This window comes from Mus caroli, chromosome 15, assembly GCF_900094665.2.
Source record: "Mus caroli chromosome 15, CAROLI_EIJ_v1.1, whole genome shotgun sequence".
Lineage (NCBI taxonomy): Eukaryota > Metazoa > Chordata > Mammalia > Rodentia > Muridae > Mus > Mus caroli.
Window position 1 is genome coordinate 22304598 of NC_034584.1, and position 26395 is coordinate 22330992.

At 42.1% G+C, this 26395-nt stretch overlaps 1 protein-coding gene across 1 annotated transcript in view; it reads right to left on the reverse strand.

Moving 5' to 3' along the window:
• Fbxl7 (F-box and leucine rich repeat protein 7) overlaps positions 1 to 26054 on the reverse strand; it is a 394685-nt gene extending 368631 nt beyond the window's left edge. The window contains exon 1 of the mRNA XM_021183496.2: positions 25491 to 26054. Coding sequence (XP_021039155.1) covers positions 25491 to 25527 — 37 coding nt within the window. The 5' untranslated portion in view covers positions 25528 to 26054. The remainder of the gene's footprint in view (positions 1 to 25490) is intronic.
• Between the last annotated feature and the right edge of the window lie 341 nt (positions 26055 to 26395).

Genomic DNA, 26395 nt, shown 5'->3' on the forward strand with positions numbered 1-26395 from the left:
AGAGCAGAGTGTGGGACCTTCAGGACAAGTTTTCCATGTTAAATGTGGTACCCTGTGTGGGCTGCTCTTATACCTCACACCCAGGAGAACAGTGACAGCTCACCAACCTTGCCACTGCCCTAAACACTTAGTCGGTTCTGCCCCTCTCAACACCTGCTGTCCATTGGCCAGGATCTCTACCCATCTTCTCTACTGAGCAAATCCCTTTGACCCTACACAACTTGAAGACCAGGATGCCCGAGAAGAAGTCTCTCCCTCACCCCAGCACTGCAGATGACCTCATTCCCTCTCCCTGCTCTCTTCTCCAGTTTTCAACACGCACATAGAATGCTATCTTACAGCTCAGCTCCAATGTCACATATTTGTCTACGCCATGTATGTTTATGCCTCTTCACAAAAGAGTGAGCTCTTAACCAACAGAAAACATATAATCTCAGGCTGTTGTGATATTTCGAGTCATCTCTGCAAATAAGAGACTGTTCATTCTCAAGCCAAATCAGGGGTGCTAGAAAGCTGGAATCTCTAAAATGGAATCCAGGTTGCCAAAACTAACACAGTTCAAACATTTCCTTCTATGGTGTTCTGTGTACTCTGACATCTGAGTGTCATGATTTTATTGTTCCCTCTTCTTTCTATTATACAATAGAGCTTTGGGCCTCTGGTGCATGTATAGGGCTTTGCACATGTATATAGGTGAACACACACACATACACACACACACACACACACAGAGTGATGTAAAAGAAACCCACCATCCCATGAAGCTAGAGAACTGGGCTAACATACAATTTAATTGATGCAACACTGGCCCCGAGTGTAAGTGGGTGCATCTCTCCAGTTGTCACATCCTAATGTGGAGACACAAGCACTAGGGTCCTTTGCAGAGGGTAGGGTCATCTAGATTACCATGGTGAAATAAAGGCATTTACTAGTGAGTTTAAAACAGACAAGATAAGGCTCATCATTAGTACCTATAGCAGTCTTTGCTTAGCTCTTTTAAGATCCCCCTGTTCTAGTTAGTTTCTACTCTGTTGCTGTGGTTTTATTTGGCTAGAATCCACCAATGAAAGAATTCTGAGCAAGAACTCAAAGCGGAAAGCAGAAACTCTAGCGGAATGCCACTTCCTGGCTCCCTGGCTTCCTCCCTGCCTTGCTCTCTGGTTCCTTTACCTAGATTTCTTATACCACCCAGGCTGACTTGACTTGGAGTGACTCTGCCAGCCCACAGTCACCCCAATTAACAATGAAGACAATGCCCTATAGACACAGCCACAGGCCAATTTGATGAAGACAATTCTTCAACTGAGGTCTCCTCTTCCAAGGTGACACTATGTTATGTCAAGCTGAAAATAAAAATTAATCAACAGCCACACCCCACAGGATGTGAGAAACCTAGGATAGAACCAGGATCAATATATACTTCATTTTTTTCCTACAGATGTATACGTACATATGATCAAAACAGCATAAAGGGATTGACAACCATAATGAAAAGACAATTATAACAATATATTGTAATAATGGCTAGTACCACAACTCTTACACTCTGGGGTAATCATGAAGTGAAACAAAGCTACTAAAATACAAGCAGGATAATACTGCAAAAGGTGATTTTTTTTTACTGTTTTTTTAATTTATTTTTTACACTCCATATTCTATTCCCTGTGCCCCCATCCACTCTCTGACTGCTCCATATCCCACACCTCTTCCCCCACCCCATCCCATCTCAATACTCCAACCCCCCACCCCACCTGACCTCTAAACTCCCTGGGGCCTCCAGTCTCTTGAGGGTTAGGTGAACCATCTCTGAACAAACACAGACCTGGAAATCCTCTACTGTATGTGTGTTGAGGGCCCCATATCAGCTGGTGTATGTTGCCTGTTTGGTGGTCTAGCGTTTGAGAGATCTCGGGGGTCCAGGTTAATTAAGACTGCTGGTCCTCCTACAGGATCACCCTCCTCCTCAGCTTCTTTCATTCTTTCCTAATTCAACCACAGGGGCCAGCTGCTTCTGTCCGTTGGTTGGGTACAAATATCTGCATCTGACTCTTTCAGCTGCTTGTTGAGTCTTTTGGAGGGCAGTCATAATAGGTCCCTTTTTGTGAGCACTCTAGAGTCTCTGTGTCAGGCCTTGGGATCTTCCCTGCAAAAGGTGATTTTAAGACTGAGATGGCAGGCCTGAGGAGATGGCTCTATGGTTAAGAGTGGTTAACCAGGATTCAGTTCCCAGCACCTCCATGAAGCCTCACAACTGCCTATGACATCAGCTGCAGGGGATCTGATGCCCTCTTCCAGCCTTTGAGGATAACTACATGCATATATAAAAACTTGGTCAAGTACATTCACATGAAAATAATAAATATAGACATTAAAAGGAAGGAAGGAAGAAAGGAAGAAAGGAAGAAAGGAAGGAAGGAAGGAAGGAAGGAAGGAAGGAAGGAAGGAATAATGAACAGAAAACTGCTAAGGATAAGACCCGTAGGCATAACGGGCAAGTAGATACTCACATCCCAAGCAGGGCAGAACAGGACAGTGCAAACCATCATTGAACTGCTGAGAAGACAGCACAGCTGAAAATTTATGAATGGCTGCCAGATCTCACAGCAGATGCCTCTAAAATGACTACTGCTCTAATGCTCCTCATGAAACTGAGACAGAGATTGCAAGTTCAAGGCCAGACCTAGAGCCTACACAGTAAGCTCCAGCTAGCTGTACAACTCAGTGAGACTTTCTGCCAGAAGCTAAAAGACAGACAGACAGGCAGACAGACAGACAGGCAGGCAGGCAGGCAGACAATGAGGACTAAAGATATATCTCACCAGTAGGTTGGTTGCCCAGCATATACTAGGTCCTGGTGGTTCAGCACCCAATCTCACATTTAAACATTAAATTATGTCTTGCTTGCTATGTTACAAAATTGCTCAATTAGTATTTCCACCTCATATTTTAACATTTGTAACTGAAGCATCATAAGGAGAAATGGCAGATAAAGGGGACTATTATACAGAAAAGGAAAAGAAGTACTCTCTACTACTCTCTGAATGTTTCCAAATAAGATGAATCAAAACGACAGCTAACACTCGCAGTGCTTATAAAGTGCCAAGAACTTCTGATTCACTTAATGAATCTCTAAACTATTAAAACAAAAACATCAAACAAACTAACAAACAAAAAACAATAAAAACAATGAAAACACTGAAACATTCAGCAGGACATAGATAGTATCCTAAAAGATACAGATATAGGAAAGGACTTTTTGAATAAGACACTAATGGCCCAGGAATTAAGACCAATAGTTGACCAAAAGTACTTCACAGAACTAAATTTCTGTAAAATGAATGAAGCATGCAAGTCAATGAAGAGGAAGCTCAGATGTACAGGGAGAGGGAGAGGATCGTTGCCAGGTATATTGTTAACAAAGGATTAATATCCATAATATATTAAAAAAACTCCATAAACAAATTGTCCAAAAGACCAAAAAAATCCAATTAAGAATGACCTAGGGATCTGAACAGAGTTCTCAAAATAATAAATATCAATGGATACATGTTCAACATCCTTAGCAACTAGGACGATTCAAGTTAAAAGTGTTTTGTAAGTTCATTTTCTCCCAGTTAGAATGGCTAAGATCAAGACAGAGAGGCAGACAGATAGATGGATGTGTGGGTAGATGATAGATAGATGATAGATTGATAGATGATAGATATTCTGGAGAGGATGTAGGGAAAGTGGAACCTTCACCCTTTGTCAGTAAGATTGTAAGCTGGTATAGACACTGTGGAAATCAGTGCAGCAAAGTCTACTGGATGTATCTAGTAGATCTAGTGTCTAACCCAGCTATACCATTACTTGGCATAGTCCCCAAAGACTCAGCATCCTACTCCATAGACTTGCTCAGTCATGCTCATTGCCATTCTATTCACAATAGCTAGGAAATGAAAACAGCCCTAAAGACAAGAGAGCAACCCTGAATGATCACACCAGGTGGTATGAGTAAGTGTATGTACATACATACACATGACAATTGTGACTAAAATGCAAAATATTACAGATTTGAAAAGGAACGAGGAGGGAAGGAGGGATGAGGGGATGGGGGTGGGGTAAGCACAGCATTCACATATGAAACTATCAAGAAGTCAAATTTTTATAATCTGACCGTGGATAGATACTTAAACACTTTGAAAACAGGAGGAATTGAAGCAGAAAGGGGTTCTTCTGGCTCCAGATCATCCAGTTGATAAAAGTTAGAGTAACAATTCAGACTGTACAATTATGGGCACAGTTATGGAAAGGAGTTTCTTTAACACCCTGGATATGAACAGTCTCGCAGATGTGTTACAGGCTCTGGGAACTGGTATAGTCCCTGGCCCTTCCATGGGGCTGAGACTGCTCATACCTTCTCTGCAGAAGACAGAACATATATTGCAAAGTATACTTCGGATAGCTAGATAAACAGAGGCAATTTTTTGGTTACCTTATACTATAGTTCAATCTCCTATGGCAAGTGCATATAGTCTAACAAACCATTTGAAAAGAGATGATATCTATTAGTAACAATAAGAAAAAGAAGGAAATTACTGCCCGAAGCAGTTAATGTAACTGTGTGACATACTGCTCCAAGCTATCACCAAGGGATAATATCATTAGCTCCACCAAGCATACACCAACACTTAATACAACAACTAGGTTTGTATTGAGAGAGAGAGAGGTGGCGGCAGTATGTAGCCAGGAAATTACACCCATGCAGATACCCACAGACAGCATCTTGATGTGAAAGAGAAAACGAAGCATTAAATATAATTGTGCTAATTTGAAAAGAACATCCCATGTTTCTCAAGGAGAGATTTATCGTTCATTACAAAAACGAGCCCTTCGGCCTCCCAAGAATAAAGTGTCATTTGCTCTCACAAATGGACCATAAAACCTTCTCTGTTTAAGTAGGTTTGGCTCCCTTTGTCAGGCTGACTTCTTAGGGTAGCAAGAATGCCTATGCTTTCAAGCCTCAAATCTATCTAATGCCAGAAAGCAATTGGGAGTCATAGCCCATGGCCCCACGGGAGAACCAGATCTAGCCCTCCACACAAAGGGGCTACTTAGTGATCTGAAGAGCAAGCCAGATGTATAAAGCATTATCCAAGTGTTCATTGGCGCTGCATGCCCAATGTATGCATGCTTAGATGACCATTTAAAAAAAAAAAAAGCTGTGTAAAGCCATCTCTAAATTAACCCCATATTGTCTGCTTAAATATGCAAACTAACTGCGTTCCTCTCACCTGTCACCTGGAATGGCCTATTCTACACTGATTTCTGCTTATCTGGAATAAAACTCACTGGCATTCCCCTAGATCCATTCTCTCCTCTCACAGGAATACTATGAACTACATGGATCACCATGAAAAATGTCACAATCCTCAGTTCCACTTACAGCTGGGTCTGGGCACAAGACTCTCTCTGAGGCAAAAGGATATCTACATGGGAGCTATGTCTATGCCTGGATCATGTTTGTCCTTCTTGTAAACTGGAACACAGATGTGTAGTGACATCATGAGGGACATGGACCAAAAAGGCAGGAAGGAACCCATAGCCCCTGTATGACCTACATTGTGAATCACACAGGAAACCTGGGTGCTCTCTCTGCTCCTGGCCAGACCCTGCCTTTTCACAGTGTCTGGAAACAAGCTTACACTTATCCTAATTAATAAATGTGAAAGCTTCTGGCTGATGTCATTTATTCCAACTTTAATAATAATTTCCTGGTGATATACATATGCTTCTTAGTAGAATAGTCACTTAAGGAGATGAGGCCCTGTGGTGAAAATATGTCTGAGAAGCAAATTTTAATTTCATTTACTTAGAGCTAATTTAAACTTAAGGCAGCATGTGTCTAGATTTTTTTATCAAACACTTCAGTGTCTAAGATATCTAACATGATTAATATACAACTATTAGGAAGACCCATTATCATCAGACTGGCCCATGTTTCAAAGTTTAAGTCTTTGTCATCGTGTTCCAGGATAATTGAAGGTTTCAATCTAGAACTTTCTCAAAACAGAGGTAGGATCAAACTAGGAAGTATTTAGAGATGTGATGCTATTTAATTTTTAATTACGTTATTTTATTTTATGTGTCTGAGTGTTTTGCCTATATGTATCTCTTGGGTGCCTTCTGTCTGGGGGCTTGTAGGGGGGATCAGAAGACAGCATTAGATCTACTGGAACAAAAGTTGTGGATGGTTGTAAGCCATCATGTATGTTCCAGGAACTGAGCTAGTGCCCTCTTTAAAAGCAACATGAACTCTTAAAGGATGAGCCAGAACCCAGCATCAAAGGTACCGATTTTAAAAGGAGACAACAGTATCCATTTGATTGTGAGGCTAACCTTTAATGGCTGAACCATCTCTCTAGTCCTTGCCGCCTGTAGCATCACATAAGCTAGCTGTGGCAGTGCTGGAGAGCTTGCCCTGGTGCAGGGCATAGGAGAGCTGGAAGGCCGAGCAGCTCAGCTACAACCCAGACCTAGATCCATGGCTTTGACTTGGCCCACCTCAACATCTACCTGATCTATGAACTGCCGGGGCATATGAAGAGACAGAGCCTGTATATCCAAAGAGAGTCCAGGTGAGCAGCTAGTATTGATAGTGTAGCAGAAGCCAGAGGCCTAGAAACAGACCAATAACTCAGGGCAATGAACATCTGCAAATAAAGACTTGAGGATACACTGTCACACCCTGCAGCTTCCACAATGAGATGTTTTCGTTGTCATTTGGGTTCTTTATATTTGTCTTTTCTTTTTTCTTTTCTTTTATTTCTATTTTTACTTTTTATTTTCTTCAGGCCGGGAGAGGTTGCAAGAGCAGAGGGCAGATACGAAGGGAAGGGGAGATGGGTGGGATTGAGGCATATGGACTTAAAATTCACAAAGAATCAATAAAAAGTTAATTTTTAAAAGAAGCTGCTGTTTGACAAGGATGCCTAAAGTTCTTTTGTATAATCATATACATATAGTCTTTCATAAAGTAAAGCTCAGCTGATTTTTTTTTGTTAAGAAGAAAAAATGATATGAGCAGAACAATTGATTTACAAAGAAAAAATTACCCCACCAGACAGAGAGCCAGGATATGTGAGCCAATTGGGAGTATCAGGAACATTTTCTACAGAGTGGGCACACAATCCAGGGGTATCTGGAGTATTTTCTATACAGTGTGGGCACACATCATATACAATTCCACTTTGGAGGGGACATTTGTGAAAACACTATAACATTCCAGGAAAACACATATGTTAGGAAGGAGAGCAATGCGATTTGAAACAGTGCTGGAAACAATGTAACTGAGGCTCTCGATGTAACTAAGAAGCAAGCAATCCAAGCTTGGCAGAATGCCCAGAAATCAGAGTCAGCCGCAAACTGCAGGGCAAGACTGACTGCAGAGCAAGACTGACAAACGGAAAATAAAGGGGCAGGCTTGCTGAGATGAGAAGGGAGAGACGGCAGGTGAGATGGGAATGCCAGAGGGGACAAGGGCAGGGCAGAAGAGGAAGACAAGGGGGGAAAGATCATCTGCACAGAGAGAGAAGAAACAAGGCAATGTCCAGCATCAGAAATGTGTCCACAAGTGCCCTCATTCAAGAATTTTACATGGTTTTTAATCCCAAGCTGAGTTTATTAAGTATCTCAACGTATCCAAGGTAGTCTCCATTCCAGAAAGGACTTTTAATGCAATAAAACCACTATTTTCTAGGTCTTGTTCAAAGCTCCAGATGAATCTAGATAGTTATATAGAAAAAGTTCCACTCTTCACATGGTTCACATTCAGTATAGAGCAACAGCAATGACAGGGACAGATGCGCAGCACCATCGCCTTCCTGCGCTTCCAGAGAGCAGAGAGAAGAGATGCATTCCTTCTTGAGAACTTGGACTTGCTTTATCCTCATGCTTCACTTAAGAGAAGCAGCACAACTTGCTGAGTTTTGAAACGTAGAGCTGTTCAAAACTTTTCAAACATTTAGGTTCTGCCGCTCTAAGTTTCAAACTAAGAGAAAAAAAAAGTTTGAAAAGTTTGGAGTCAAAACATAATGGTCCTGAGAGAAGCAAGTGGTGTCCTCACCCTACAGAGTGTTGCCAACTCCCGCAGTGAAGCAGCAGTTTATAAACAACACTCAGGTTCATGGTATGTCATCATGGACCAAGGGCTGGAGCACAAGCTGCACCGTCTCCTTCAATTATGCTACAAGTCAGCTATACAACACCAGTACTGAGAATAGTATCCTATTGAACTCAGGCCTCCCTACCCTGTATTAAGGTCCTGAGAGGATGTCATGGGGTTAGCATCCCATGTAACAGAGTTTATCCCTTTAACACCTTCATCTCTGATCAGTATAATCCTTAAGTAACTGGGACACATTATAATTGTATCAAATCTGCTCGTGCTTCTGAGGTCCAGAAACCAACAGCATTAACTGGGTGTCCACATCCTTAACTCTCAGGAGACCATGATTTCAAGCCAACCTGACCTATATCATGACAGCCTGATCTATATAGTGAGGCTCTCTCCCACAAAGAAAAATGTCTTAAACAGCAAGATTAAAATAATAAATGATTAAATAAGTAGCTGCAACAATACTGGAGCTTCAGTTTGAGAAAATGCATGACCTGGTAGTGTTTGTTATGCATCGGGATTTATACATTTATTGCTTCAACAAACTAAAGTCACTCTAAGCAAATATGAGCATTTGACATGTAAGTCAATCCTGTGACTACTGAATAAGAAACACATATGCCACACAGATAAAATACAGTAGTATATTCCATTGACATGAGGACTCTTGAAAGAACAGGGTTTTCCTTAGTAACATGAAAAGCAGTGAACATTCCATTAATGTACCTTCCAAAGAGCATAGGAAGCTACCAGGAGGCCGCAATCCCACCGCACTGATAGTTCAAATCACACCAATTCTACACCCCTTTGCCTCCCTAGAATATCTAGATTTGCCAGCACACAAGGATACGTTGGACTTTTCTCAGACTTCTCATGCTTGCAAAGGAAACCCCATAGAACCAAACACATTCTTCCTTCCCTTCAACCAAAGGTTGAACCTGAAGGGGTTCTCCCAAAGTGGCAGACCTAGACAGGAACTAAGAAAGGCTCACACGTGATAGCTTCTAGCTGTAAACAAGAATTCCTGATAGCTTCAAGCTGTAAACAGAACAAATTCCTACAACACTGTGGTTCCCTCTCTGGCTTTTCCAAGAATCTAGCATAAGGTATTCAGAGCCCACCTACTGACTTACTAAACCAAGTCAAGAGAAGTGAAGGAAGCACGAGGGAGCATTTGATGATGATTTCAACTTCCCTCCCAACTAACTAGAGCCCTGAGGAGGTTACCTGTCAGCAGGGTTCAAGTTCAGACTCAAGCCCATTGGCTCCTAACCAGCCAAAGTGGCAGCATCATTCCGCAAGCTTCCTCTGTGGTCTATGGGTTCCTAGAGGACATTTTAGCATTTGACTCCTTGTTGGAACTCATGGATTGTATCTAACAAAACAGTGCCTCACACTGGCCCTTACTCTCTTCTCAGCCATGCCTGGAAAACCACTGTTCATTGCTCTCCTGCCCCCCACCCGTCACCCACTCAACTCACAGTCACATCAAATAACAAGTTGTTGAGAACATTCACAGCCTGAGGTCTCACAGGCAGGCTTGAGTCTTCCATGGCCTGTGCCCATTCTGTACAAATGAAATGCCATGGTGATTCAGAGGGCAGACTCAGAAAATGCAGAGGTTGGCACCCAACATGTCTCAATGTTTTTTCAACATAAGGAATCAAGTTTTATGAACAGAAAGCTAAGGAATGTTAAGTAGGATTTCATAAGAAACAAACATTTAACTGAACCCAATGTGACTAGGTCACAATGGGTAATCACATAGAAAATACAGCATGACAGAGGCAGGGTCTAGGAAAAAATACAAGTGTTTATTGATCACTACTTCCCTTGCTTGGCCAACAAGCAAGAGGGAAGGGAGAAAGACATCCCAAAAGAAGACCAGAGAACCAACCTGGCTACAGAGTACAACACAAACAGCCCTGAGGATAAGGTTAAAAACTAATTTATGTTACAAATTGTAGAAGTTGAGGAATGTCTCTAAAGCTTTGGGAATGATAAAAAGAATGGATCTTTGTAGTAGCAATACTAAGATGCTAATAATTTCTTTTTTCAATTAATTCTAAATTTCTCTGTGTCATAGTGACTCTAGGCACAAAATAATTTGATAATCTCTGTGGAGCATTATTTGAGCATAATAAAATGACTAATGAACTAGAATGATCATGAGACTTACATATTAATTTCAAAAAATAAAATAATACATATTAATTTAGAAACAATAGAAATATATTTCATCTTGCTTAATATTTAAGCCCTGCATGTTTCATAAGTCTACTGAATCTGTTCTTGCCATTGGTCCCTCAAATAACAAGTAATAAATAAATCCCCAATTCTCTTAATGACCAGGAATGTAAAATGGTGATTTCAGGTGATAACAACCTTGGCCATCTGCTCCTTCAGTAACTTTCCCTGACTATTCTACTACCAAGTGTGGTGTGGGCTCCATAGATCAGCCTTCGAAGAGTAGTGCATGGCCACCAAAAGGGATCCACACAGGAGTTCCCGACGTGTCTGACTTCAGTTCCCAACTTGAACAAACAGAAGAGATGGATGATGTCCTCTAGTCCTGTCTGCTCTAAGTTCTGAGACACAGCAGCAAAAAAAGTCTACACAGATTCTAAAAAGGTTCCTCAAAATGCAAGAGCGTTGGCTTGTTTGGCTCCTTTGCCAGTTAGCTAGGGCTACTACTGGTTAAGCCAACTTAATGTATGGAGCCTGACTTGATGATGTAGAAAATGAAAGAATTAGACACAGACCCAAGCAAAAAGCCAACACATGCCTCTTAACTATAAGTTAAAGACTCTTCTTTAAGGAAAGCTGGAATTTCCAGAAATAGTTACTCCACGCTAGCACCTGGTTAAGACCAGCCCCCAGAAACACCCTATTTTACATTCTTTTTTCTTCATAATTATATATTTTTGAGATTTTAAAATAATAACATCATTTCCTCCTTCAAGTTCCTTCCTACAGTCCCTCCCAAGTCATACACACAAACTCCCATGGCCTCTTTTCTTAAATTACTGTTACGCATGTATATGTGTAGATACAGGCACAGGTTTATAAATATATGTTCCTAAATATGTAAAGACTGTATACTCATTCTGTAAAATGCTACTTGTATGAGTGCTTAAGGGACTATCTTTGACATCTTGTGTTAAGTCCTTGGTAATCAATTTCCAAGGTAAGTGGAGTACAGATGGTTTATTGGAAAGTACCTTGGCAAAGGCACTTAGGAAAAGCAAGAGGAAAATGCAGATGGGACAAAGGAAAAAGCTAACGGTCACAAGGTATGGTTTGGCCACTTCTATGGAGAAGTATGTACGTAAGATAGCCTCGAAAATGTAGTTCAGTCAACGGATACGACTAAGAGCTACTGGAGATCTGCACCCCGTGAGGCCATGTAATCACACCAGCTCCTAGGGACGTGGACAGAGAACTAGGGAAGGCACCATTAACCTCAAAAGCAATGAAAAGAAGAAACAAATGGGAGCCCAGTGACAAAGAGAGAAGTAGATGAGACGGAAACAGCAGGGCTTGGACCATTTATCTCAGCATGCTGAAATCTGACCATCTGTGTGCCCGTGGTGTGGCATGTCTGTTCGGTGTCTTTGGGATGCAGTTCCTTCATGTAACCTTCTCTGGCTTACTCTCACTCCTGAGACACCCAGGAGCCTGCCCATATTTCATTGATAACTATTGCCTGAGACTATTGTCTTCCATCATCTCCCATCATCTCATGGCCTTCATATAACCATAAAGGCAAAGAACATAGGAAATCTCCAGTGGCATTTGAAATCTACCCTGATTAACTATGCAGGCCCATTTTTTTTTCCCACAGAAAAAAATTTTCTGTGGGAAATGTGCAGAAAATTCCCATCTCTATACTGCAGAGGGCACTCAGCAGGCCTATGATTAAATGAGATTTGCAAGCAGCAACAGGGGGACTTAGGCATTTACAATGAGTATGATTATTCACGTAGTTGTATCTTTATTACCCATGCTCCCCCTTGTGAGGTAATTTTCCTTATTGGAAGTAAGGCAATCTCGAGCAAAGCACTTAAAAATTATCCCTTTCCTGTTTTTATTAGCTGGTATCAAAGAAATGACTATTTGAAGCACAACCAACAGGAGGGAATTGGTTTTTTTATTGCTCAGTTCACATTGTTAGAGCTTTAGAAGTCGAGAAAAGACTCCCCAAGGAAATACTGTCTCTCAAAACACACTTTCAGAGTAATCAACAGGAAAAGTCTCGCAAAGGGAGGGAAACGGAGAAAAATATTAAAACATAATTAAATAAGCAAAGTATATGAAAAATAAAAATTGAAATAGAAGCTGTTCAAGAAAAACATGGCATTGCTTGAAATTTCCTTTCAGAATAGTATGCAGAATATACACTATCCCAAGGGGGCTATGTCATTTTTTTCTGATCAACTTAACAGCAGCTAATCTTTAAAATCAAAACCCAAGGGGTGAGTAAGCTCAGTGGGTAAAGGTGTTCACTGCCAAGCCTGAAACCTACCTGAGTTGGATTCCCAGGACCCACATGGGAGGTAAGGAAAGCCAGCTCTATCAGGTTGTTCACTTCCACGCATACAAGGTAGCAGCAGCAGCACATGAACATGGATACACGCATGAGCAAATAATGTAAAAAAATAATAATAATTAATCAAAACTTGAGAGGGGCTAGGGCAATGGATTAGTGAGTAAAGTAATTGCTATGGAAGTCTACAGGGCAGAGTTTGATTCCCCAGCTCACATGTAAATGCCAGAGAAGCATGATGTCCCATCTGTAATTATAGACAGAGCATAGTCAACAGAAACACAGAGAAAACCGGCTAGAAGACCATCCAATGCATGATCTCTGAGCTCAAAGATCATGTATTAAGAGATCCTGCCGTAAGAGAACTAGCAACTGAAGGAAATGCCAGTCAATTTCTAATCTCCATACATTTGCAAACATACAAACCTGCACACACACACACACACACACACACACACACACACATACACACACACACACACTTGGGCATCTATACACACATAAACAAACATACACAAATGCATATCCATACATTTGCAAAAGGTAAAAAGGATTAAAATGGGAACAATAATCAGCATTAAATATCCCATATGAACATAAATGGATGTGTATACCAGCACTCCAAACAAAAGAATGATGTGTGCAGAATGCATAGGAGAGAAGAACCGTGGACACATGGTTTAACGAATGTGTGCGTGTCCACACGTATCCCGGATACTACCATCTCCACCTTTCTCCTCAATTGACACCTAACAGTGTGAACAGCAGTTAGAAATCATTCACATTACCACAGCGGCAAAACACATCTTTTATAGTTTGTAAAAATTAGAAGCAAAGAAAAAAATGCAAAGCCCTAAGAGGGGTTAGACCCTTTAATCCAAATAGAGACAATATTCAAAAGAAATAGTTTGCTTATTAAATATCAAGTTCAGAAGACATTCCATGATTTATTCAGATTACTATATAAACTCAACTCCCAAGTCAACTGAAACAAATATAAGAAAATTATATAACACTCAATAAAAATATGTACACATACCATTCTTCACAAAGTAACTGTTGATACTACAAATTGGTGAGACTGAAATCATCAATTTGCATTCAATGGTGCTGCTTAAATTACATATTTAATCATGTTTCCCTTTAAACCTCATACTTAGGTTATATTTCCCAGAAGAAGGTATAATTGCATTATTAAAACATCAAGTTCTTAATAGATTTGTGACTCACTCCATGAGATGGAACCCAAAATTGACAGTGATAAGGAGCCCCAGACTAGGTTATGGGCCTAGAGAAAACCTTTCTGCTATTGTTTTGCTAAAGAAACATAGCAATAAAATGTCTCCTAGAGACATATATACTCATAGATCACAGAACTGCTCACACTTTATCAGAGAAACTTCTTGCAGTAGATAGTACTTTAAACAGTGCGCCACAACTGGATAATGTATAGACTGAGAGACTTAGGAGCACTCAGAGGCCTTAAATGGGATGCATTCACCAAACCACTCCCTTCAAGGCTCAAGACTGTGGATGACTCCAAGTAAATATACACACCTTAATTAGCAGGGCAACAGTTTTAGCAGGGTTAGTGGTTTTTGTGGGATTCCTAATGGTGGGAGAGAATGTATCTCTGACTCTTTGGCCTGCTCTTGAGACTCTATTCCTCCTGTTGGGTTGCCTTATCCAGCCTCCACATGAGGGTTCTCGCCTTGTCTTATGGTACCCTCTTTTGTCCTGTTCGAGTGCCCCTCTTGGAGGCCTGCTTTTTTATGAATCAGAAATGGAGGGGGGATGGATATAGGGGAAAGGGGAGATGGGTGGAGGTTGCCAGAACAAAGGAGGGAGGGGAAACTATGGCTGGGATATACTATATTAGAGAATCTATTTTCAGTTGTAATAAAGTACAGTTACAAACTATATCTTCAAAGATATTACCAAAGAAAATGCCATGTTGAAAAAGACTCCTTTTGTACATGCACTAAGAGGGATTGAACTAAGAGCTATGTTTATATTAGGCAAACATTATATTACTGAACTATATAGGCAGTGCAATTTACTTCTTAAGGGTACGTTGATGGTGTTTTTGGAGCCGACACAGGTCAACTATTGCTCTAGATTTATCCTCACTCATTCACTGAACAAACTATAGAGAAAATGTAGTTTGTGAGTAGGGTTATACTCCCCTGTGGTCACAGGCATGGTAGCATGAGCAATGGAGAAACAACAGACCAAAAAATAAAAAATAAAACCAAAACAAACAAACAAAAAAAACTAAAAACAAGCATGAAAACAGAGATTAAGCTATAAGATAGTGAGTGGAAAGTAAAATAATGACAGAGATGAATTTCTACCTAGCAATGAAGAACTGTAATGTCTCTGAGATCGACAGTCTCTCTGTAAGGCTAACCACTGAGACCCTCAATGCCTTCAAAGGCCTCTACAGAATGTGACTATGTGACGTCACTTATAAGGAGACCACAGAGAGTTAGAACTCAAATGATCTTGAGGATCCCAAGTCCTGAGCATATTCTCTGAACTTCCCAGCAATAAAATCTCTGTCTCCAGATTTCCTCTAACAGAGTTTGCAAAGAGGGAGCCTCACCGAGTTTCCTCCTTTACTTTTTCATTTTTTTATTAGATATCTTCTTTATTCACATTTCAAATGTTCTCCCCTTTCCTGGTTTCCCCTCTGAAAACCCCCTATCCCCTCCCCTGGCTCCCCAGCCCACCCACTCCCACTTCCTGGCCCTGGCATTTCCTTTACACTGGGGTATAGAACCTTCACAGGACCAAGGGCCTCTCCTCCCATTGATGACCGACTAGGCCATCCTCTGCTACATATGCAGCTGGAGCCATGAGTCCCACCATGTGTTTTCTTTGGTTGGTGATTGAGTCCCTGGGAGCTCTGGGGATACTGGTTAGTTCATATTGTTGTTCTTCCTATGGGGCTGCAAACCCCTTCAGCTTCGTGGATACTTTCTCTAGCTCCTTCACTGGGGACCCTGTGCTCAGTCTAACTGATGGCTGTGAGCATCCACTTCTGTAACACTAGTGAATAATGTCACTCTGTCACTATCATTCGTCTACCAACAATTCGCTCCTCAAGATAATCAGTCCAAGATGACTGTGAGGACAGCGACTTTCCTACTTCTAGACACCTATAAATCTAAAGGATTCCTATGCTGAGGGGTAAGCCAGTCCCAAGATTATGGGACAGCAATTAAAAATGGCACCAAGAGTTCCTAGCAGTAACCATCTGGTATGGTTACATCGTTGTTCTTATAGCAACTAAAAAAGAGAAATAGTATAAAGGACAATACACTAAATTTAGCATCAGCAAGATCTCATCTTCATTGTTTCATTGTTGAGTGATTGAATCTGCTAAGGCCCAAGTTTCCTTGCTTCTAGACTAGAGACCACAGTAGATGCAGTCCCTCTGATATAAAATGATATTAACTTCTAAAACCCTTTATTATTTACAAAGAAATTTCGAAGGCTTAATGATGAAGAAGCCTCCCAGGTCTGGCAAAAACAGAAGGACAAGCTCCCAAATACATGTCAGGATAAATCCCCATATTAAATGCTGCTCAGGGTCTGTAGCTCTTAGGCCAGAGGGAAACATAAGAGATGAGTTCCACAGTATTTACAGAGGAAAGAAAATTAAGCACATTTCACAGCCTTCTATTGGCTATTGCTTTATGAGCGGCTACAAAGGTCATCCCAAGTAAAAGACTATCTCAGGACAAAGATCAATTAAAATTAACCATGCTCTGGGGAAGCTAGGGGACAACCTCTCTGCTTTACAGTCTGCAGACTCCAAGGAACGTGCTAATTATTTTATATGCTAACATTATTAGATACTAGATAGTCTGCCAATTTGTCAGCAGATTGACTCCTAATGAGCAGTTAATCTGCCCTTTGCTGAGCCACACAACGTTGAATAAATGCTGCCTTCAGAATAGGTCTTTCATGTTTTGATCAGCTACTCCACAAAACCACCACTCTTTCCCCCACTTCTTCGTCACCGAGGTTCTTTGAAACAATAAGTAATACAAAGGCCGAAAGGGTTTTGGCTGCCACCGAAGTATTAAGACCATGAGCAAAGTGACAGGAAGCAGGGGCTCCAGGACAGCCATGGGTTCCATGCATGGCGCCACCAGTCCCTCACCTGCTGTGTGCCCAGGGACTAACAACTTCCAAACTTGTATGTTTATGAAATGGGAATACAAGTGTCTCCTCACTGGCTGCCTGAGAACTGTAGAATGGGTGTGTAACATGCCCAGAGAGGGTTATAGTGACTAGTAAGCACCCAGGACCTGTTATTGGGTTTATTTAATTGTCTACTTACTTGCTTACTTATTTTTAAGGCAGGATCATGCTCATTCCATAGTCATCGCTAGCCTGGAATTCACCATGCAGCCCAGGCTGGCCCTGAACTCATGTCGATCCTTCCATTTTAGTTTATGGGGCACCGGGATGACAAGTAGGTAACTCCATGCCCTGTTTTTCTTTCACAACTTTTAATACAATGATTTGCCAATCCCCAAACCTCCCTAATGTGTGTTAATCATTTTGGTTTGCAAGCAAAGTTTTCCTAAGAAAGAAAAAAGTAAATAGAACAGAAATTCTGTTTTCAACATTAGATTCTGTTTCCTGTTAACCTCGTTTTATTGACGTCCTCATTTACTTCTTAAACGTTTTTTCTTTCTCTCCATCACCTCCTTCTCTTCCCAGAACATCAACTGTGAACACACCTGACAGTTGGAATGGGCAAAGCTTTCCCTTCATTATGGACTTGGCTAAGATGTTCCCCAGATATGACCCAAGAATCCAGATGACCCAAAAGGTTCAAGTACATATGTAAGCTACCTTTTCCTGACTTTACCATCTTGCCAAAAAGTGGCTTACATGCTGCAAAAAGGTCAATCCACAAGTCTGAGAGAAATGCCTGAGTTTTTTTTTTTTTCTAGAAATTCTGATTGTCTTTCCACTCTTACATGTGCTCTGAAAATGCAGCACAGGAATTTACCACAGAAAGGGTAGCAAAAAAAAAAAAAAAAAAAAAAAAAAAACAAGTTTTAATAACATTTCTACACATTGCTCAAGGCTTCTAAAGTTACAATTATGAGTTCATGCAGTGTGAGCAACTGTTTTTCATTTGTTACTGGTTGAAGAATTTAAATAGGAATTGATAGAATGAGCCCGTCAAATGCACAACCTAATAGAGATTTACGGCTCCAGAAACAGTCCGCGATACTTCAACCGTGGAACAGATAAAATGTTGACCATGAGTTTATATTTCATTACCGAGGAAAATTCAGAGATGGTTAGTGATTATTCATGTCATGAGTTTTAAAGCTATACCTCTTTAGGGTATTAGCTAGCATGCTTTGAAAGTCTCCACTCTAAGGCTTTCCTTTGCCCTTGTTGAAGCACATGGGTTTGAGAAGCTCCCAGCCTGTCCAGGCATCTCTGCCCCTTCGCTGAAGCATGCCAAGGGTCTCACTTATAAGGAACTCACAGGAATCAGTGACTATGAACTAACCCATTTGAGAAATGGAACTAGAAGACTAGAACAGGGAGGGGGATTGCACAGTGGGTAAGAATGCAAATTGCTCTTTCCGAGAACTCAAGTTTAGTTCCAAACAACCATGTCAGGTGGCTCAAAATTGCCAGTACCTCTGGCTCCAGGAGATCCAATGCCCTCTTTTGCCTCTAGGGGCACTGTACACGTGGGGCAGGGCGTGGGGGGGAGGAGAGAGAGAGAGAGAGAGAGAGAGAGAGAGAGAGAGAGAGAGAGAGAGAGAGAGAGAGCGCTTTGTTAAAAACCTTTCTTTAGAGATCTTAAGGTATCACTCCTCCAAGCAAGAAGCTTTGTTTTAACCATTTATTTTTAGAAGACATAGATGTTTTGTAGGCACTTCAGGCATTGCTGACATAGGCAAAGGCTGTCATCATTTAGAGTGTACCCCTGACTTCTCAGTGACTCACATCTAGTATATTTGAAAGATAAGGTCCTTCTGGGAATCTACACTTGTTGTCCTGTTTGGCTACTAGTTTAGAGAGAGTTAAAATGTATTGTGTCCCCTGAAAATTCCAAATACTGAAATTTGATCCCCATTACCAGACATCAAGAAGAGAAAAGCTTAAATGTCAAGGCTTTGGAAAGCAACAAGGAACAGATTGGTTCAGATGGTCCTCTGCCCCTCAGTTCTGGAGCCTTTATGAGAGAGGCCTGAACATGTTCTCAGACCACACCACTTAGCTCTTGGTATGGGGCAGTTTGCAGAAGCATCATCAGTAGATATAAGCCTTTAGACCACAACTGTGAGCTCCAATACACTTCATCTTCTCATAAGCACCAAGCCACATGTATTTCATTTAATAACAAAATATAAACCAAAAATTAAAATAAAAATGAGCCTTGTATATATCTCATAGAACTCAAACTTTCTTGCACCAAGTCTCATCCCACTGAGAGATCAGTATGATCAGGGAGAAGTCTGAATTTCTAAACTAAACTAAGAGAAAACGAGCTGCACTTCAGAACAAGTTTGACTGAGGCTGAGTTTACTACCACGTAGAAGAAAGAAAGGCGGCCCTGGTGACTCCCAGAAGCCACCAGGATGCCCAAGTTACTCCTAGCTTCCTGAAAAGCATGCCTTCTGTGTATTTCTAATTAGTTGGTAACTTTTGATTAAATGTTAGCAATTGATAATATCAACTTTAAAGTCTCATATACTAAGGTCAAATGCTGACTTGAGATGTCACTGTGAATACAATCAAAAGACCTGTCTCATGTTTAGGAGCCCTTTGTGTTATATAATGGGGGTGATAAAAATTAACCCAGAAGAGGTGAAAGGAGTGCTTTTTAAAAATATGTTCTTAATTGAAATAGAATTATATCACTTTCCCCTTACTTTCCTCCCTCCAGACTCTCCCAGCTAGCTCTCTCATGCCTCCTCCTAGTACATAGTCTTTTCTTCTTTGGTTATTATTGTTGCATATATAATCACACACACACACACACGGTGGTAAGTCCATCTGTGTTGTTTGTATGAATATGGTCTCAGGGCTGACCACTCTGCATCAGATAACCAATGCGGGGCTCATCCCTGGAAGAAGCTCACCCTGTCCCAGCTCCGTCAGACATGACAGCATGTGGCAGAATGCTTGCTAGGGGATTGACTCAAAACTCTCCACACCACACCCCTCAGTGTGGTCACCTTGCAAGGAGTGGATCCTCCGGCTTCCCAGGCAGGACGGCTTCAACTACGACACAGGACTTCTTCCATAAATGAAGCCAAACCTAACTTCCTATAGCTTCCATACATCATGAGTACACTGAAACTTGAATTTCATCAAGGCACCTCTTTGGGCATGACATTTAATGTGTGAGGATTCTAAGCTCCATTAAGGAAGCTCTCACCTTTCACTGGGAGAATACATTGACCAGACTTTATTCTAGTACTAGAACATATATACCACCTTGAGAAGTGTCTACTACTCCAACAGGTAACCAAAACCCAGAGATAACAGGAGATACGGGATAAAGGCAGGGCAATTCTTAAGTACTCAAAATCGATTGTTGATATGTTCTCGTTAGTGGTACAAAGAGTTAAAACAGAGCTGAAAGAGTTGATTCTCAACGTGGAAAGAAAGCCACCTCTCTTTTTACATCTTTATTTTAAATGTGCAAAAAAAAAAAAAAAAAAATCTCCAATTCTCTCCAACTACTGCTCACCGTAGACCAAACATGGTATTGTCAGCAGCACAGCACCAGATGCTTTTACTTTAACCAAACCCTGCAATACTATCCTTTCTCTGCTGATTTGCATCACGATGGAATTCTTTGCTGCAGGCAAAAGATGAAAACCGGGCTTCTATCTCAGAGATATAGTTACATTTAGAGTACTCCTAAGCCAACATTCACCATTCTGATACACAAGCAAAGACATGTAAGATAGGACTTTTGAGGAATGCACAAATAGGCTAAACCTACTAAGCAGAGAATCTAGGCAAATTCTATATCCAGTAGTCTATCTGAAGCAGCTACTATACAATACTGGCAATGTTGCCCTCTCAGCAGAGTAAAAGACTCTGATACCATAGACCCCCAAAATACACATGTTGAAATTTAATTACAATGCGTTAGTATTAGGAAATGAAACCAATGTCTATCTGTGTAGGAAAAACCCTGTAGATAGATTTGTGTACTTTTAAGAGAAGAGATAGCCTCGAAAGACCTCTTTCCTCAATGACCTCCCTAGGGTACAAGGAGAAGCTGGGATGTGTAGCCTGGATAGGTGGTTCTCAACAGAAACTGGGTGTGCAGGCATGCTGGTTGCTGTCTTACTTTCAGACCCTAAAACTGGGAGAAATAACTTTCTACAGTTTATAGCCCACACATGTATGACACTTGGTGCTTGGGACGCTAGCGACAGGGCAGCAATTTTAAAGAGCAATAGCCTACATGGATCCTCAAAGCTCAGTGCCCAACTTTCTGCAAGTCTTGATATCAAGTCCAACTTTTCAATGTGGTCACATGACAATTCACTAAAGCTACACCTTGTCTCAGCCTGCCAGATTTCTCATGCATAGACTTTAGCCCCATAGAGCAAACCACAGGGCTTCTCTGCTACCTGTCCCTCTTTGCACCCTTTTGCATCTTTTGCACCTTACAAAGTCATAAGAGTTCCTAGTACATGGCAACAAGGAAAATGTCAACATCTATTACCTGACAAAAATCAATGACTCTGGGATTGGTCAGTATTACTGTAAGATGGATACTATCTATCTTACAGAAAGGCCCTGATTTTTTTAAAAAACTACTTATTTGTTTATTTATTTATTATTTTCTGCATATGAGTACACCACCATTGCTCTCTTCAGACACATCAGAAGAGGGCATCATATCCCATTCCCAATGGTTGTGAGCCAAAATGTAGTTGCTGGGAATTGAACTCAGGACCTCTAGAAGAGCAGCCAGTGCTCCTAACCGCTAACACATCTTTCCAGCCTTCATGGTCCTGATTTTGTTCGCTGGTAAAGTGAGGCACATAGGCCACTGTTCCCCTTAGGATTACCTCATGAATAAAGTGAGACAATGCATGCCAAGTGCTTAAAATCATGAACAGATACAGCAGACTTTTGGTAAGTGTTAATTGCCTTTATTGTTATTTCAAGATTCATTTCCCAGTTGGTGATGGATTTGTGAGAATTTACACCCTCAAGCAACCAGCTCTCCTCTTCTGAAGGCACAGCTCCAAGATGGTGAAAAGGCCCCACTAGAACCAAAAGCTACCAAGGGTCAATCCCCAGGGCTGTGGCCTCTCTACCTCCAGTTCAACAAGACCTAGGGCTTTGCAAAGGAGCTGTTAATAGGGTGAGTGCTACTGTCTCTGAACTGTGCAAGTAGAATAAACATAGCACTGAAACCTTAAAAGGCAGAGAAAGCAGCTCCCCTCTTCCTACTTGAACTGAGATTTGTTTCTTTGGCTTAACTAAAGTCAAAGCTAATAGTTCTAATGTCTTTGAATCTCCCAACTCATTCTTCATATTTCTCTACATACGCTGTATACTTTCTGAAACCAGATAAAGAGGAAAAAAATAGTCTCTCATGAAAGAATTTACCAGAACATACTAATCATTTAGACATTGGCTTATGTTTCTAGAAAGCTAAAGATTAAGAGTGGAAGTCCCTCCCCCGCCCCTGGAGCAAAATCCAAGGCCAGCCTAAAGGCAGAGTATTAATCTAAATATTCACTAAGAACTTAGGGAAAGAAAACACTTTAAAAATCACTCATTATGGATTCACAGCTATCTTTGATCTAAAAAGGATGGCTTCTCTGCCTTTTGGCTAAGATCAAGTGTGATCTAAAAAGGAGCAAAGATTTAGGGACCAGAATTGCCAGGACAAATGGGAATGACATTGAACAAGATAGAGCAAGGGGTATTTATTGGTTTCCTAGCAGTTAAGTCTTTGCTTGACTATTAATTATAACAAGGCTCCACGAGGCTAATCTTCTCTAAGTGGTCCATGAAAAGACATCAAGAAAGCAAAATGAATGGCTACACAGTTAGGGAAGAGATAAGGGCAAACCCCATTAGTGACAATGTTTCTCTTTACTTTGGAAAAGAAATACCCTAGGAGGTGAAGTTTGAATTAAGTAGCAAATTCCCAAGTGCATGCTCTATTTTATCACATGAACATCTAAAGACTGTAATGCACACAATGTATGATGAGTATGTAGTCCCAGAAGAATCCAAAACCACCACTCTGACAGTCTTCCAAGCAATGTTAACCCTGCCCTCCCCCCCATTCTGGGGTGACAGAAAGGTATAAGGTGTTGTCCCATTGCACATCCTAAGGTCATCTTACAATGACATTTTGAAGTGATATAATGTTTTTTCCCAGGGGAAAGTAATATCATCCACAAAATATTGAAAGTTAAACTTTCCAATAATTCAACAATATTTGCAATATACAAAGCTTGTTCATACACTGTCAACTGCCAGGAACTATAGAAATATATACTTGTAGCTTTGAAGCCTACACAAACACCATATAATTGACATATAATTGAACACATTCAACACAGTCTATGTATAAACACTCATTAACAAGGCCCCCTTTATGCTTGAAATCTACTATACCTAAATTGCACTGAATTTAGAAGATTATCTTGATTCTCAGTCTCCTTTGATAATAGATAAAATTGGTAGGGATAGCATTCACTTTCTTTTGAATTTGATACTTTGAATAAGAAAGATGGCACATGATATTCTAACAGTCATCTGTGTGGATTTTTATCATGCCATAGTACAGCTTTATTTACTATGCCCAATTATATATAAAAGCCTATTGAAAGGGACCACAGTACAACAGAGGAAGGAAGAGGAGAAAGGAGATCTGAGATCATGCTACTTGGGTTTCTCTATTTTCTTTCTCGTCGATCACAGAGGAATCTTGACTCATCTAAAAGGACTTGATGAAAACTAAACACAGTGTGGCTCTCCAGCCAAAACTCACAAACGTTCCCATTGGCCTCCACTGATCAGCTGAGCACAAGGGATTTTTTTTCACTCCTCCCTCCCCCCAATAAAAAGTCCACAGTGTATCTAAATCTGATCCCAGTAAGATCTGACTTGAGCTGAAGTGAAAATGCAGAGGTAGCATTTATGGGTAACAGCTGGAGAGTATTAGTTCCCTGTCTATCCCTTTCTCTCCCGAGGGTTGAAAATTCTGCTGTTCAGACAGGAAGTTGTCATATACCACACACTGTATGATACGATATGCTGGGGTGTAAGCGCACATTACAGAGGACTGGGAGATCCCTGAGTTGCTTTGGTTGGTGAGTCACAGTGACGATCTTGTACCTCTCAGGCCCTCCTCCCTCCTCCAGCATCATCAAATCCAGGATTGACAGGTATGCTGAAAGTTATCGAACACCCTTTGAATAACTCCAAGTTAGAACATTTCATTGTTTGTCTCCCCACACATTTTAAAAACATTAACTTCAATACCTTCTGAGTGTGAGTGGCCAAGACTCTCCAATAATCTTTTTTTTGGCCCATTTTCACACTTGCTGTCTAAAAAGATTAACATTTCTTTCAAATATTTCTCTCATGTATTTGCCCAGGACAAAACTATTATATATGCATGTATATGTCTGTCTATGTACAAAAAAATATATGGGTGGAATTCAAATCATGATAGTCTGGAAATGAATGATTTTTTTAATTGAGTGGATTTTTCTAGGGTTTGCTTTTAGTATAAGTTTTACAAAGTAGCTCAGAAGTAAACACAGATACAAACAGGGAGAGACGCCCCTACATTCTGTAACTATGGCTCCAAGTTTTGGACAGGCTGATAAGCCGTTCCTTAACACCAGATGCTGAATAGCTATTCTGCATTCCTACCAGTCTGAAAGGGCTCTTCCCTCCTTTGTAACTGCCTGTACTCTGGGGAAAGGCTGGAAAGCCAACCCAGTCTCCTCACTCCTTTCAACCAGATTCACTCGATACAGACCTTAACTCTTGAACTGTAGAAAATGTCTTTGCTTTGTGCATATCGGGGACATGCTGTTAATCACAGGGGTTAAAACACTACTGGTATTATGCAAAGCGGGGGAGGCGGGACTGAGGAGGCAACCCACACATCCATCATCCCTTTAGGAGTAGGCGGAGTTTAAAGTTTCCCCCAACTTCCAAGTTCTCACTTGACAGGCAATATTTCTGTGCAATTTCCAGCCCCGAGTAACAGATGGTGCTCTGCCTGTCTTGAGCCTCGAGAGAGCCCAGACAAAGCTCCCAGCCACTCCACGCCTCGCGGGACCCATAGGTGGTTAGTTTCACAGACCTGTCAGACCAGGGCAGTTAGCAAAGAATGGAAGCTTAACTTCTTCCCGAAGTTTTTTTCCTGATAGGAGGAAGTCCAGAGGACTAAAGCACAAAAAAGGCCTGGGAAAGTTCTGACTGCTTCAATTCTCTGCCAAACCGTCACCTAGACCAAGGTGCGCAGAGAAGGAAAAGCTGGGGCACACGTGTTCAGAAACACAGCAGAAATGCAACTTGAGCAGTCCTAAAGACAACCTGGAAAATTGATTAAGAGACCCCAGTGGTGGAAAGGCACGTCCAGGTACCAGAGACTGGATCACGCAGAGCCCAAAGGAAAGCCGGCTACCCCAACGTCACCAAAGTAGGGTGCGCCTGAGCTGTGTGCAAGAGGAAAGGGAGGGGGCGCGATCCGGGAGTCGGGGGAGGGGGTACGTTCGGCCCACTCACCCTCACTGCCGTACTGTTTGCCATTGTTCGCGCCCATCCTGTCGCCGTCATGCCCGCCTCCTCCCTGGACACTGCATAGCTGGGGCGCACCTCCCAGGCGGCGGGGCAGAGGAAAGCGGGCAGGACCGGACCCTTAGCTGCACATGCCCCTTCCAACGGCCGATCTGGGCTTGGGGGTCCGCAGTGCTCTGCGACCGGAGGGGTGGTGCTAGGTCCGCTCCTGGCACCCCCGAGGGTGGCGAGCCAGCTCCAGGGCAACCACCGGGGCTCTCAGATTCCGCGCTCCGGGCGAGTGGGAGCAGCGCGACGCACAGCCCGCGCCCGGGTGCCGCCCCTAGACTCGCCGCTCCACCGCCGCGGGGTCCCCATGCGCCTCCGCGGTCCCCAGCCGTGCGAGCCGAGCCGCGCCTGCCCCGGGCTGTCCGTCTCCTCGGCCTCCGCCTCCGCCCTGCGCCCCCGTGCGTCCGCGGCTTCCCCGGGGAGGGCGCGGCGGCCACTTGTTGCGGTGCCCCGAGTGAGCAGAGACTTGTGGCCCGGCGCTGCTCGCCTGCGGGCCGGACTTTTGTTAGCGCCAGGCGCCTCCTCTCGCCGCCCAGCGTCAATCACAGCTGGAGCCCCCGGGAGGAAGGCCGGCCCGGAGATGCGCGGCCTTTTAAAGGGGCAGCACGCCTTTTCCGGGCTCCGGCTCCCTGTCCCCGCCAGGGCTCCGGCTGTCCGTGCCACTCGCGAACCCTCCGGCGTAAAGGACCGTGCTGCGCGCTGTGTTTTACTATTGTTGTTCTGTGGACTGTGGGCTTCAAGACGTCCTTCGAATTCCCCTGGAGTTGTCTACCAAAAAAAAAAAAAAAAAAAAAAAAAAAAAATTAAAAGTTTGTGACGTTTACTAGAAACATGCAGTCAGTGTC